The sequence below is a fragment of the Quercus lobata genome, chromosome 6 (genome assembly GCF_001633185.2).
Source record: "Quercus lobata isolate SW786 chromosome 6, ValleyOak3.0 Primary Assembly, whole genome shotgun sequence".
NCBI lineage: Eukaryota > Viridiplantae > Streptophyta > Magnoliopsida > Fagales > Fagaceae > Quercus > Quercus lobata.
The window spans coordinates 41410608-41425781 of NC_044909.1; the positions used below are offsets into that span (position 1 = coordinate 41410608).

The window sequence follows — 15174 nt, forward strand, 5'->3', positions numbered from 1 at the left end:
TTTGTACCTCCAAGTTATCTATTTATGTTTTGTCTTTTGTGTTATTCTTGTTCTTCCTTTATTACTTTGTGTATTATTCCCAACAAAATGTAATAATATATCTTTTATTGTGATCCGTTCTTAATTTTCCTTTTAAATTTTAATTGTTTTGTGCATTTTAAATCTAGAAAAGAACACATGAATGAGGCTTTTTTTCCCCCATTAGAGAGGTTCAAGAATCTATTTATTAAAGGACATCTAACACTAAGGAAGAACTTAAAGATATGCATTAATGAGAGAAGTTATGATCTTATTTTTGCTTGTTGGGAGAAGAAGCTTCCTAACCACCTTTTCCAACTACAAACGATTTTTAAACAATGAACACTAACTGAAAGATCTTAGGAAAACTTGCATACCCAACATAAATAGATTTACTGAATGACAAGGAGGCAGATTAGGAAGGATCATTAGTTAGTGTTCCCTCTTTTTTGGAGATGATATTACAGATTTGTAAAGAAGTACTATAACTACCAAAGAGGCAAGAAAGAAAATATAGGAAGAACAAATCAATTAGAAAATCAAATGGATAAAACTTGGATGAGTTGGAATTCAATTTGACTTAGCAGATGGTCATAAGAAACAGAATTCATTTATCATCCAGAACAAGTTATTTGAATGCACAAGAAGAAATCTAGAATTTACTAGAGAAAGAAAGAGAAAAACCTCTCTGAAAACGTTTATTAATCAAAGTATAATTGCCAATAGGTTACAACCACTAATTTATAGAAAATAAATCCTAGGATAAGTAAGAGATTCTTAGGAAACCTAAAACTAGGCTGACTATAGGAAAAATTACAAAAAAATAAAGAGGAAAATTTGAGAAATTACCTAATAAATGAAGTGGAAAGAAAAAGATGAAGAAAAAAAAATGTAGGGGCAAAGGCCCAAAATCATGCAATGGGCCTTGGGCCCCATACGGGAAGATCAACCACGTCCGAAGAGAAGACGTGGGTGCCAAAAGGGCTCTTGGCCTAGTTCTCGTGGGCCTGAAGACATTTAAAGGGCAGTTCGAGGAGAAATGTCTCCTTGGACGTGACGCATATGGTTCAAACATGCACTTTGCCTACTAAAATGACCCACCCCAACGAACATTAGTAACAAGGACGAGTCTCATAGACCTGTGGCAAAGAAGGAAACGTAAGATGTCCAAGGAGAGGCTGCAGCTGCCACATTAAATGTGTTGCAGCTACTTTTCTGGCCGCATTAATGTGGAGAAAACCTGTGAACAGTGTTGCCTTGGCTACCACAACTCACAGAAAGATGGAGGGGGTGTCCGATGGGACAAGCACTCAAGTGAGAGTCCAAATAATCGACAAGTGTAGGGTCATGATGGCTTCAAGGAGCCTATATAAGAAAGGGAGTCCTCAAGAAGAAGGGGGACAGAAAAAGAACTGGAGACTGAGAGCAAGAACTAGCAAATATCCATCTCATCTTCTCGGACTGAGAATATATGGACATTAACAGGATTTACTTGTGTCCAACTATTGTGTAGCCCAACCTTAGCCACTGTCCACTTCGCTAAAACCCAATTCTGTAACCCACTCTTTACAAATTCATTGTTTCTGGGCCCCTTGGACTAAGACCCCATACTTGTTGGGCTTGGGCCCTAAATCGAGACCCTACAATAAATATTGACAGAATTTTCAATAAATACGATTGAATATTAAATTATGACATTTGATCTATAATGATTATTAATTATCCTTATGCCAAAATGTTAATCGATTTTTTGTGTAGATAGGATTTAAGAACCCCTGGATAATTTGTTAAGTTAATTGAAACCCACAAATATTAATAAATTAAAAAGAAAAATAAGAAGTAAAAAGTAATAACACTAATAAAAAAAAAAAAATAAAAAAAAAGAGATTAAGGGTTTGTTTGGATACCGCTTATTACTGAAAACTGAAAACACTGTAGCGAAATAATTTTTAAATGTGTAAATAGTGCTATGAGACCCAGTTTTAAAGTTAAATTTGAAAATTTCCATACTTACAGATCTAGTAAACAATGCACGAGACTCAATCAAAAAAACACAAATGCGAGGCTTGCCCTATCCAAACCCAGCCTAAATTATTTGAGATGGACATAGTGACATTCTCTCTCTCTCTCTCTCTACATACATACGTAAGATACTAAAATGGGTAGCGTCGCACGTGGTTGTCCATTAGGTAGGATGTATAGCTGTTATGAAAATGAACAATGAAATAAAAATGAATATATGGAACTAGTTTGTTTGACTGGTATCCAATTGGTATGTTATTTTCCTTTTTGCGTTTTCTTCATTTATTTATTGCGAAAGACAACCACAAAAAAAAAAAAAAAAAAAAAAAAAAAAAAAAAAAAAAAAGAAAAAACTAAAATAGACTTACAAATAGCACAAATAAACAAAAATGTAAAATAAAAAAAAGAAAGTAATAAATAAAAGAAAGAAACGAAGAAAAGAAGCAATTGAAATTCGAAGGTGTTAGGTAAGAAAAGAAAAAGCCGTCTTACCCGCTTTATTCTTCGTCTTCTTCTTCTTCTACCACTTAATTTTTTTTTTTTCTTCTTCTTCTTTCTATTCTTTAGAAAAAGTAAAAAACGGTGAATGCCACGCGTTCAAATAGCACCGATCCCAAATCACTGTTCTCTTTTTTGAAATGCAATAGAAACTTCCCGTAAGAAAAAAGACCGAGACAAAAGCACATACACCAATTCTTATTACAAATCTCTCTCTCTCTATCTCTCTCTCTCTATCTCATCATTTTCCTCAGGAAAGAATAAAAGCGTATAGTTTGTCTGTATTTTTTCGTGTCTCTTTTCTCTCTCTACGACCATTAGTGGGCTTTTGGGTACCTCCTTTTTTTGGGTTTTCTCAAATTTTCTAGAAACCCCATCTTCTTCTGTTTTTTTGTGTCAGTGTGAACGGCTTCTCTCCACTTTATAAAAGTGCACCTTGTCAAAACTAAGAAGAGGAATATTATCCTTAGGCTTAGTTTTGGGAAGTTATGGTATTGTTACCAATTGAAAAAATAGAACTGGTTTTGGTTCTAACTCATGGAAGCTGATCGTAGAAGCAAGCCTTGTCCCAATCCTGTTCACTTTCGTTTCTTTCCTTCTGGGTTCTATTGTTGGGATTGGGAATTCTTGACCGCTCTCTTGCTTTTTAGTTGTTAAGCTTTCATTTTTCTTTTTTCTTTTTTCTTCTTTTCTTATTGTAATTAGAAATTCCAAAAAGTTAATTTCCTTTTTTATTAGATTTGATTTTTGATTTTCGATAAGGGGAAAAAAAAACGAAATTAAAAGCCATTTTGGTGAGGTGAGGTGTAATAAGTCGGAGAGAAATGGCGCAAAGGTCAGTTCCGGCGCCTTTTCTGACGAAAACGTATCAGCTTGTGGATGATCCCATCACCGACGATGTGATATCGTGGAATGAAGATGGTTCCACTTTTGTGGTTTGGAAGACTGCCGATTTTGCCAAGGACTTGCTGCCTAACTATTTCAAGCACAACAATTTCTCAAGCTTTGTCCGCCAGCTTAACACTTACGTAAGTTTCTTATTACATTCTCTCTTTTCATCCTCACATTTTTGTTTGAATCTACATGTTAATTCTATCAAATTCTAAATCTGTTACCAATTTCCTCATAATTATGTTGGTTTTTTTTTTTTTTAAAGATAGTTTAAACCTTTGCTGCTGATGATTATCTTCAGATTAAAGCAAAATAGACGTTAAATCTTAAATCTCTTATTCTTCGAAGATAATATAAGGAAGTTGAGCTAATTGTAATTACGCTGATGCTTGTTCATTTGAAAGAAGAAAAAATAGCAATAAAATAAAACTAATCTAGCCATTGAGATTTGAGGGCACTCTGTGTACACCTGCATCGATTAATTAAAAATTAAAAATGATGTCATTGTTGTTTGTTGGGTCTATGCATTTTTCTTATATACTTCTCATAAACAAACAAAAATGATTGGTTTGATTAAATTATTTATTGGATAGCTTTGAGAAGTGAATATCATGCTGAATATTTCATGCCTTTTTTTTTTTTTTCTTTGACCCTTTTCTCTGTTTCTCGTGTCCATAGTTTTCTATAAGAGAAAATGAATGCCAGTCGAAAATAATATAAACTATGATACTATTGATTATTAAATTAAACACCAGAAACTCCCTGTGATATTTTTGAAAATGTCAATTAACCGGCTTGAGTTTTGCCGTGTTGAGAATGAGAAAGTAAATTACAATAGCAGAAGCTTCCAGTCCAATTAGTGGGTTATTAATTATTACTATTATAAAATTAATACAGTTGTTGAGGGGTATATTTGTCTTTTTAGATCATATATATAAAAGTACTGTACGTACTTCTATTCGAAGCCTTCGTGACAAGTTGACATGTCAAACAAATACAACTTGTGCAGCTTATATCTCAGCCGGGCCCCACTCTGTGTTACTAAGAAATTTCTGGACACATACAACATTAACGTTGCGTATAAAACTTTATAGTATAATAAAGAGTGGGGAAAAGAAATCCATGGTCCGACTTTTTGTTTGTATTTTTCTATTAAAATCTTGAAGACTGCGCTGATTTTTGTGGCCAACACAAATCGGCATGTAGCACGTGTAGGTCTGAGATTATCTCTCAACTACTCCTTTTGAGATTTCCAACTCAGATCGTCGTTTTCCAACCTGACAGCTACGAAATCCACATACAAATTCTAAAAGAGTTACAGTTCTATAGGGCCACAATTTTCAAATTTTGTGCCAACATTTTTTATTTACTTTTGGTGATTATTTTTAAGATTCGCTTTACTGTGTTTTAAATATGTTTATTAAAGAATTATTTTATAATTTATTTAATAACTATTTTAGAAAAAATTTAATACTATTTTTGAAATTTTTATCTTATGCGATAATCACTTCACTAATATAAATGCTTGTAAAAAATGAAGACAAAAGTCGAAATTCAAATTTTCAAAAAAAGTTTCATACATACACACTTAAATTAAATTAGAATAAAATTTTTATCTTGTATGATATATATATATATATATTTAGAATATTTGTTTTTTATCTAGGCCACAGTTTTTATGCATCACCAAATAGGTCAACCATATTAGAGCACATTCTCATGAGTCTGTGCAAAAATTTTATATATTTTAATATAAGTATCTATTTTTTATTATAAATATTTTACATCACAACTTTTCAAAAATACCCATATAAATTTATCAATTTTAACCTAACTTTTTTTTTTTGAAGGCTACCCTAACTTTTATTAAAATACTATTTCATTATTAATTTTTTATTACTTTCCCAAATCATCATCTTTCTAATGAATAGAGAAAATAAAAATAAAAAGATTTGCATGATTCATGCTAGAATCTCATTTTGAATTCTCCTATGGTTGTAACTTGTAATAAAAGTTGTTGCCATGAATTGTGTCTAAAGAATTTCTTAATATGTTTTTTTATTATTATTATTTTTTTTTATATAATATTATGGTTCAATAATTGAAGATTTGAATACGTGGGAAAGTGGAAACACCAGAAATAGTAGGATTTTTATTTTTAATTAAAAACATAAAATATCCTAATTTGTCCAATCCAAAAAGTAAGAAACACAACATGCTTTATCTTTCATTTTGTAATTAATTAATTCAATTGAATCGAAATGTTGTACAGGGTTTCCGAAAGATCGTGCCGGACAAATGGGAATTCGCGAACGAGAATTTCAAGCGAGGCCAGAAAGAGCTCCTCTCAAAGGTCCGCCGCCGGAAATCCGTGACGTCAGCTCCCGCAAACACTCCAGCATCCGGGAAACCCGTCGGCGGCGGCGGTGGTCCGTCGTCGTCATCAAACTCAGGCGAGGACCTGGGGTCCACTTCCACGTCATCCCCGGATTCAAAGAACCCAGGGTCGGTGGAGACAACAACGACCCCGACGGCACAAGCATCCGATTTATCGGGCGAGAACGAGAAATTGAAAAAGGACAACGAGATGCTGAGCTCGGAGCTAGCACAGACGAAGAAACAGTGCGAAGAGCTGGTAGCTTTCTTGACTGAGTATCTGAAAGTGGGTCCCGACCAGATCAATCATATCATTCGTCAAGGAGGAAGCTGTGGGTCCAGCTGTGTTGATGAAATAATCGGTGCTGGTGGGCCCATCATCGGCAAAGTTGATTCCAACGATGATGACGACGACGACGAAAACAACGTTGTCGAAGATAACGGTAACGGTAACGGCAACGGCGGTGAGGGTTTGAAGCTGTTTGGGGTTTGGTTGAAAGGGAATAGAAAACGGGGCCGTGACGAGAAAATGGGGTTCAATAATGGGTCCCACACTCACCCTTTGGCAAAGGAAATGAAGGTTTGTAATTGACCAACCAGCGTGTGCCACCTGGCAACATGGGAGTGCGTAGGATAAGCATAAGCCTGGTTCACCAACTTCTTACACGCTTATTATAGAGTCCCTTTTGTTTTTAATTTAGGTGAGAGAAAATATATAATCTCTCAGCTACCGTAAGGTTTAGTATTAAAGTTTGTTTGTTTGTTTGTTTTTTTTTTTTTTTTCCTCATTATGTGTAATTTTGTAATGACTAATAAAGGCTGCATGGTTTTGAAAATTCAAAATCTGTTTGTAAAATGGAATTATTATATAGGTTGGAGGAGTAGTTGTTGTGGAAGGTGTAGGTCAAAAGGCATATGGGCCTTCCCTCTTCTAGACTCTTTGAAAGTTGATACTTTTACATATACAATTCATGTAAGACTTGCACTTTAGAGATTAATGGACAACTTGATGTTATATGATGATTATGTATATTTCTGGTCTCCATTACTTTTCTTCTTAATTACTACTCAATAGATTTTATATTTTTGGCTCGCTTGATATAAGCATGATTTTGTAGATGTGTGTGTCAAAAAGTAAGGGTATCAATTAAAAAAATGTTGGCTCAAAATCATTACCTACTGCAAAAAATAAATTTAAAGGTTAATTACTACATTTTAGTATTTTACTCGCATGTAGTTAGTTTAGGGGGAATTTGATTTTTCAACATGTGATTCTGAAGGTTAATTCTTAAAAGTTTAATATGTTCAAATCAAGTTGCCTGACTTGAAAAAAAAAGTCTAAAAAGCATGATCTCTTAATCATTAATAGAGTAGTGCTAATGCTTATCCCTTTTGGTTACAAAATTAATAGGAATTTCCATTGGGATCCTCTACAAAGAAGAAAATGGGGGCATATATTAGGATGGGAAAGAGTTTTTAAAAGCGCGGGGGGGGGGGGGGGGGGGGGGGGGGGGGGGGGGGGGGGGTGAGGTTATATTTGATCAAGTCATCAAACCTAGAAACAAAGCCCTCCTCGCAAAACTTAATTAGAGACACATGATCGAGAAGGAAGCCATATGGGCTTAAGACCCTTCAAGTCAAACATTGGCCTGAAGGCCCAAACTATAAGGAATCTTTCCATATAACGCTCTTCAAATAATTAGAAAAGAATTTAAGGTTTGGTTTTTGGCACCCTAAAAAAGGCTTAAGATGGGTGGTAAATAATTGCAAATAAGTTAACTTTTGAAAGGACAAATCACTGGTTAGGAACCTCTAAGAGATCTCTAACCTTAGAGGAGCAAAATCTTTTAGTGATCTTTTGTTTGGTGTTCGTGTGTGAAATTTTGATAAGATTTCAATAACTATCCTTGACAATCTTGCACTAGCCCTTAAAGCTACTAATGTTTGCACCTTAGTAGGTAAGGAAGATCATCCTACCTGGAATTTGACTAATGGGAATTTTAACCTTTGGAACCAACAACCTTTTGATTGGATTTGGAGGACCAAAGCTAGCCCTAAGATCCTCTTCTTCCTATGGGAATGTTGCCGTGGCTAAGTGTGGCAGTAATAGCATTCCTCATGGCTTCTTTGCGCCACTGTTAGTGAGTTACTAGGGATTGTCCAGCTGCGTCTTCTTTTTGGAATAAAGTGGGAATTCCAAACCCTTGCTCCCACTCCTTTTCTTTTCCCTTTCTTGGTTGAAATTAAACTGTTCAACTGTAACTCATCAAAATAGTCAGGTTTCACAGTAAATATTACTTGGTGTTTGGAATCTTTGGCTTAGTCGAGATAGAGTGGCATTTAATGGTAATACTCTCCTCCGAGTATTACTCCTTGGTAGATCATGCTAGGAACTGAAGGGTTACAAAGGCCATTTCTTTTGAATGGAATACTCCATATGCTTGGGTCAAGCTTAACATGAATGGGCAATGGTTGAGAGGCTTCTCACGGGCAAGTGGTGTCACAACAAGCCTCCAACCCAAGTTGAAGGCTCTTAAAGATGGGTTGATTCTGGCCCTAGATATGAGGATTACATGCTTAGAGATTGAACTTGACTGTAACAGCTATTGACCTAATTAATTCAGACAAGACCACTAGTGTGTTTTTGAGTCTTATTGTTGAGTGCAGGTGCCTATAAAGAGGCTTGAGCAGCACAACCTACCTCACATCTACAGAGAAGCCAATGGATGCGTGAATATTTGTGCTAAAGCAACTGTACTAGATGCTTGAAAGTTTTATGTTTATGAGGTTGAACTATTAATGCATTTTATTCCTTTGTTACCAAAAAAATAATAATAATAATAATATAACTTCATTGCAGGTGGCTCGAGTTTTTTATTGGATGATTGCATGACTCTTTGGATCCCTTACACGTAAGTTAAGCATGTGATTGCAACAAGCTTCCATCCTTTAAATTTCATCTCAACAGTATCCTCATCAACTTTGATGGCATACATTGCTCAAAATTAATACTTTTTTTTTTTTAACTGAATAAGTATTTCATTAACCATAAAAAGGAGAGAGAGTGAAGGGAAAACACCCCCATCTCTAACCGGGGAAAACAAAACTTTCAACATGAATAGAGGAGAGAAATCATTCCCTCTTCATTACACAAAACAGCCATCCTACCAAATTTTGGGCTACAAAATTAAGCTCTCTAGTCTCTACAGGCATGAGATACAAAAGCTAGAGGCTTGTAACAATCTTCTAGCTTCACCAATGATAGGTTCAATTGACTGATTGGGGAGAAGATGGGGGTGGGGTTACAGTATTGAAGGGGAAATGACATTGAGAGCATCTCTTGGAAGATGCTCAGGAATAAAACCTACCCTTAAGCTTAAGGACCAAAACTAGAAGTTTTTTAATTTAAAGACCAATTGAAACCTACCCTATATTTAAAACAGACTAAAAATAGTTGAGCCAAATCAATAAAATGGATTTTACCATGTTCTAAAAAAAAGTTCCTAGTATACATAGAGAGTGTTCTCTTAAAAAAAACTCATACATAGAGAATGAAAGCTGCAGAAATTAACGCACCTAGAAGGATTGGCTGTTCAACAAGTTCCCTATATCATCCTTCCCTGCCATGATAGAGATTATATTGAACTTGAATGGTCAATGACATTCTTTTTGTTGTCGTTGGCAAGGGATTGCATCAATGCCCCACAGAACATCTAGCTCATATAAATTTTACACTGCATTTAATGTAATAAAGAAGAATCAAAAGAGAAGAATTTGAAAGCGATAACACCCTCTTTGGTTGGACCCTATGACTCCTGCCTTTTGGAATAGTGTGCCTAACAGGGCCAACTGGACTACTGTATCCAATGCATGTTTCATTTTATAGCAAGGTTTGCCAGGCACCCTGCTATGAGGATGATCCTTCTGCTTTTGCTCTCGTGTAACCCAGCTGTATTAGCTTTTGTACCAACATCTTCTCAGCCTCTGCCTAAAATGCCAAAGGAGATGGAAGAATTAGATGAATATACACATCACAAGGAGATCCAGATCAAACAGCCAAATGAAGTATTAAATTAACTAATAAAAACATATGGTAAACTACATTTTTATACCTCAAATTTTGGGGAGAGTTTCTATTTGGTCCAACTTTTGATTTTGCCCAAGTTATGAGTTCAGGGACCAAATAGAAACTTATCCGAGTTTGAGGTGAAAAAATATAGCTTGCCCGAAAACATACTGACACTAAATCCAGAATAACAACACTGATAAACATGTGTACTTGTGTGTGTGACCATGCAAGTTTATGTTAGAGAGAGGAGACCTCAAGCATGGGACTATTCTTAGGAATGTTGCAAGCCAAAATTATATTGAGACCAGTCTTCAACACTGCAAGAAATATGGCACGTCAGTACAAGCACAAGATATTTGTATATAATCACTAAAACATCAAACATGATTCAGAACTTACCTAATCGTCGAGCAATGCCAGCTCCTGTATTATCAGAAGCTCCTCCAAGTATGGAAGTAACACTAATCATATCCTTCTGCTTACATCGCCAGACAGTAGAACACAAGGTTAATTTTTGAATTGTGAAAATAACAATATTAAGCGTTATGTAAATGCAATTCTCAACATTCAAGCTTCTCTTCTCAGGGTACAAGGACTAAGAACATACAGGTCGTGTAGGTGCAGCTGCATATATGCGTCCCAATTTGGCAGAGTCACAACCAATCCACACATATATCTACAATCACAATAGGTTCAACATAAATAACAAATTATAATTAATCATTCACGGCAGCACTTTTCAGAAGTCATTCGATAAGATATTATGATGAGTATAGATTGAATAATACTTGGATTGTTTATTAGAATTCAAAAGACATGTGCTCAATGGTTAAGCAAGCACTAATCCTTCATTTACTTCTATCTATTATCATCACCCAACAGCTTATAAGTTATAACATGCTAGTTACCAATAATGTCCATATGCTGCACATTTTAGTATTACATATATACGATGCAAAGGTGAAATTATTTAGTGCACCCACCTTCCTCTCACACAAAGGTGTGCTTTAAATGTAGGTCTAAGTATCTTATATCAAAATCCAATAAATGAGAGATGCGTGCAAAAATAACTACTTACTAACACGTCTTCCATTTGTTACTTACCGTTAACAACTTAACATGGTATCATTTGATACCAAATACCTTCTCTTGTACATGACACCTACATAGTGTGTGCAGACTAATTTCTTGCAAGCAAAATGTGGGTAAGAGTCTCAATTAAATGCACAAAATTTCAAGTTTCCCAATTCCCAATTTTGTGAAATTGCTACTGATCCAATCCGAACAGTTTCAAAAATACACAGGAAAATTCTAAAACAAAGTTACCTAAATGGTGAAACAAAAAGAAACAACGATAGGTTTATCAAATTAGTGAAATCAAAGGCACCCAGAAAAAAAAAAACCAATGATAGACCCCAAAAAAAAAAAAAAAAAAAAAAAAAAAAAGAGAGAGAGAGAGAAGAGAGTGATGGATTGAGACCTGTTTGGGAAGGCGTAGGATTTGAAAATGAAGAGCAACGTCGTTCACAACTTCACTGAAGCACGTGATCTGCACGCCACCACCCTCTTTAACTTCATCATTGGAAACGAGGGCGGAGCTTATCGCTTCGTTCAAAGCCTCCACGTCCGGTTCTTCACGAGCCATTATCAAATTCAATTACAGAACTCAAAAGCTTTCTTTCTGTAAGGGTTTAGAGAGCAAAGTTATCAATTCCGTTTTAACTCAAATACGAAGTTACACAATACCTCAACAATGGACAGGACACGATAGCTCAATAGCTCGGTTCAAACCCAAACCATTAATCACCCCTCAATAGCAAAAAATAGAAACAAGAAAAATGAAATTTACCTAAAAAAAATGATAAAGAAACAGAGTGAAATACACTTGAAGTTGAAGCTCTTCACCTCTTCGAGTCGAGCCTTCAAACTTCAAAGATGGCTGGAGAGGCTGGTGCTCTTCGCTGTTCGTCAAACCGGCGATGGGTCTTCAAATTGGAAATCGCGACAGGATGTGAGGTTTTAAGTATAGGCTCTAAATAATGAATTTCAATTAAAAAAAAATACTTAATTTTTGTTTATTTATAATCAAATTAAGTTTGAGTCTTAATTAAATGTATTAAATAAATAAGTTAAGTACAAGCAAAAAAAAAAAAAAAAAAATTGTTCATATAAATAGGCTTATAAATATCAGGGTTAATAAAAATTCAAGCTGAGCTTAGACTTGATATAAGCTTTGACAATTAAACTCATATCTTAGTAAGTCTTTAGGGTTGGTGAGATAGAATTGCAAATTCAAACCAAATAAGTTTGATATGGGCTTGATAAAGTATTTGTGTTGGGTCTCAAGCTTAAAATGTTTGATATTGAGCTTTAGCTCGACTTGACTATTTAATCAAGCCGAACCAAGTCAAGCTCGGACTTTTTGACGAGTTTGAGTTTAAACAATATTTATAAGCCTGGTTCAAGCTCGAGCCAAACTTGAACATATATTTTTTGTCAAACCAAGCTTGAACAATCACTTCTTCTTCTTTTTAAAATGATGTGTGTATTAAAAAAAATGAGAAAAACAAAAAGATTTCTTTTAGAACAAAGTTTAGCTACAAAATTGGTTGTAGTCTAAGGTTATAACCTTACTCAATAAAATAAATATTACTACATATTTTGGAAATATAACCGTTAAATTGTATGTTTTTTATGCTCTTAATACACATGTCAAATTTTGTATCAATTTGATATTATTTATTTATTATATGATCTATAAGCTCATATTTTATGCATAATTTTAAACTACAAAAACTTGCAATTTAAATAATTTATTGATGACATATCTATTGATCTTTAATTTTCTAGAAATTTTGAAAACATGAAGAATATAAGAAGAAGATGTGATCCAATGATGAATTTGTCAAAATTCACCTTTAATAAAAAGATATTGAATAAGATTGTAGTCTTATGTTACAATCAATTTCAAGTTACAACCAATTTCGTAACTAAACTTTGTCATTTCTTTTATCTAAAACAAAGACTGACGATGCGTTAATTCAAGCTAAAAAGGGGAAAAAAAAAATTTAGAATTGTAAATTGTCTAAAGTTGATAACAACAAATGAAATTTTTATGTCTATCCAAAAGATTGATAAAGTATCCTTTGGATTATTTTCTTACTCTTTTTTTTTTCTTTGCATTATTTTGTATCTTCCACAATTTCTAAAGTATTTTATCTCTATGACTCTATCCACAATTTCTTGAAACATTATTGTTACTTTATCACAAAAAAAAAAAAAAGAAAGAGAAAAAATAGTTTGATATGATCAAAAAGGTTGCATATCTTGTTAAAACATTAAAGAGAAGTTGATAAGAACAAATAAATTGTTGTTTCTATCTAAAAAGTTGTTGTAATTTGGTAAAACTATTTGACTCAACTACGACTTCTAAGTTTAATATATAGTGTATGTGATTTTTTTTTTATTTTTTATTTTTTGGTGGTAAATTGACATGTTATGTTATGTAATGATGATATTAAGAATGTAACTTATTTGTTTTTCAATTATAATTTGATATGATATAACTTTATATGTTGAAAACTTAGGTACATTTATTGTCAGAGCTCTAATGCATAACAAAATTAAAACAAATGCAACCAACATTCTAAAATTTCATCTCAAATTGTTAGAGCTTTAATCCCAACAAAATAAAACATCCTAAAAATTAATTCTCTAGTAAAATAATTAAAACCATTAAAAATAATGACAATAAAATCCTCAGTTCCACATCCCCCTTTCATCCCCTTTCTTTGGGATTGGAACCCACCTTTCATCCCCTTCTTTATGGCGGGTCCTTTTTTGGAACCTAAAGGTACACTCCCTTACTAAAAAACTTACTTCTTTCTTTTTCAGATCTTCAATGGTATACTCATTTGCTAAGGAGTTACCAAAAGTGCACGGTCTCCTTTTTAGGACCGTTCTTCACTAAGTACTAGCTGCAATATGACTGTTCCTTACTAATGACTAAATACAATACTAAGTTTTTAATCACGACTTGCCATAAAGTTCAAATCAATTTTCAAAGTGCTTAGAATAAATAAGTTTCACATAAACTATGGACCAAAATAATTTATACTCAACAAATACTTTATACTCAACAAACTATGGACCAAAATAATTTATGAATAATACCTCAATACACTTCTAGGGATACTGTTCATCAACAGACTTTGTTTGATTTGAGAAGGTCATGTCATTTTTATGCATAATTGACTTTGTAGACATATTAATCTTCTTTTCTTTTTAATTAACATATATATATATATATATATATATGAGTGAGTTCAAGTTATATCTGGGTAGGAAATTTTGAAAGAGTTACAACTTCTATAACTCACTGAGTTGTAATAAGTCTAATGGTAGAAATACTCTAATGGCCATGTCATCAACCTTCTACAAATAAGTGATCTACTAGCTTTAGTTATCTCCAACCTGCCCCCCCATGGGCGGAATACGCTTCCACGTGCTTGATGTAATGATGAGTTTGGAGTTTTTCTTTTTAGATTTTAAAAGGTTTTCGCTGTCAACTCCTTCAGCACCTGTTTAGGTGCTGATATATGGGTGACTCTATTGATTGGTTCTGGGTGACATTTAATAAATGGATTAGATTTAATAAATGGATTACGAACAATTATGAACATTTATGAAGAAATGAATTATTACCAGGAATATGCGTTATTCAATTACTTGTGAATGAAATGGGTAAAATGATTAGCATATCCTTTAGGTTGCATTTGGAGTTTGGATATCTGGATTTAAAATCAAGGAATTTCAATAATAATTACTAGTATAAATTGCTTGATATTAATTTAACAACACATGATGATGCTTATTTGAATAGAATTTACATTACTACACTTGATGAAATGGCAATTAATGGAATGCATTTTCTTTCTTCATTTAAAATTTTTTGGATACATGTGTCGTTGGATTATGTTATCATTGTTCATGTCCATGGACAGGAAATTGTCTTCGTATATACTCTAAAGGATTCTTTGATTCTATCTCAGGTACTTGGATCACAACCCGATTACAGGGAGAATTGACTTAGACTTCTTTAAACACCATTTCTTGAAAGAATTGTGAGTATTCTTTACCACTCAGATCTACGAAAGTTGTTAATTCCTGAGCTTGAGCATTGAATTGGGTATTCTATTGTTACTTAATTGTTTTTAACAGCTATATTGAGGGTTGAATTTATGTGTTCTGTTTGATAGAATTTTAGTGATGGACTTTGTAGAATATTTGATTTTTTTCCC

The 15174-nt window shown here is 33.7% G+C and overlaps 2 protein-coding genes across 6 annotated transcripts; one reads left to right on the forward strand and one right to left on the reverse strand.

The window, feature by feature from the left end:
* Positions 1-2694: 2694 nt before the first annotated feature.
* LOC115995318 (heat shock factor protein HSF24) lies at positions 2695-6828 on the forward strand. The gene is made up of 2 exons (XM_031119833.1): positions 2695-3566; positions 5702-6828. Exons 1-2 carry the CDS (start codon positions 3363-3365, stop codon positions 6395-6397), a joined length of 900 nt encoding a protein of 299 aa, XP_030975693.1. The 5' UTR covers positions 2695-3362; the 3' UTR covers positions 6398-6828.
* Positions 6829-9259: 2431 nt separating this feature from the next.
* LOC115994057 (proteasome assembly chaperone 4-like) lies at positions 9260-11923 on the reverse strand. 5 transcript variants are annotated; one of them, XM_031118072.1, is made up of 6 exons: positions 11724-11923; positions 11355-11555; positions 10482-10550; positions 10274-10349; positions 10127-10191; positions 9260-9793 (listed from the first exon to the last, which is right to left on the reverse strand). In XM_031118072.1, exons 2-6 carry the CDS (start codon positions 11517-11519, stop codon positions 9713-9715), a joined length of 456 nt encoding a protein of 151 aa, XP_030973932.1. In that variant the 5' UTR covers positions 11520-11555; positions 11724-11923; the 3' UTR covers positions 9260-9712. The 5 variants fall into 5 exon arrangements, with proteins under 5 accessions (XP_030973932.1, XP_030973931.1, XP_030973929.1 ...); XM_031118071.1 differs by having other exon boundaries at positions 10274-10352; positions 11758-11918; XM_031118069.1 differs by having other exon boundaries at positions 10274-10352; positions 11724-11918.
* Between the last annotated feature and the right edge of the window lie 3251 nt (positions 11924-15174).

Bases quoted from the DNA above. Each gene is read 5' to 3' on its own strand.
- LOC115994057 (XM_031118071.1), bottom strand. From the start codon at position 11,519: ATGGCTCGTGAAGAACCGGACGTGGAGGCTTTGAACGAAGCGATAAGC. The intron at 10,353-10,481 runs GTATGTTCTTAG...TGGCGATGTAAG, and splicing joins CAGCTGCACCTACACGACCT to CAGAAGGATATGATTAGTGT. The intron at 9,794-10,126 runs GTCTCCTCTCTC...TTGGCATTTTAG, and splicing joins AGAATAGTCCCATGCTTGAG to GCAGAGGCTGAGAAGATGTT.
- LOC115995318 (XM_031119833.1), top strand. From the start codon at position 3,363: ATGGCGCAAAGGTCAGTTCCGGCGCCTTTTCTGACGAAAACGTATCAG. The intron at 3,567-5,701 runs GTAAGTTTCTTA...AATGTTGTACAG, and splicing joins TCCGCCAGCTTAACACTTAC to GGTTTCCGAAAGATCGTGCC.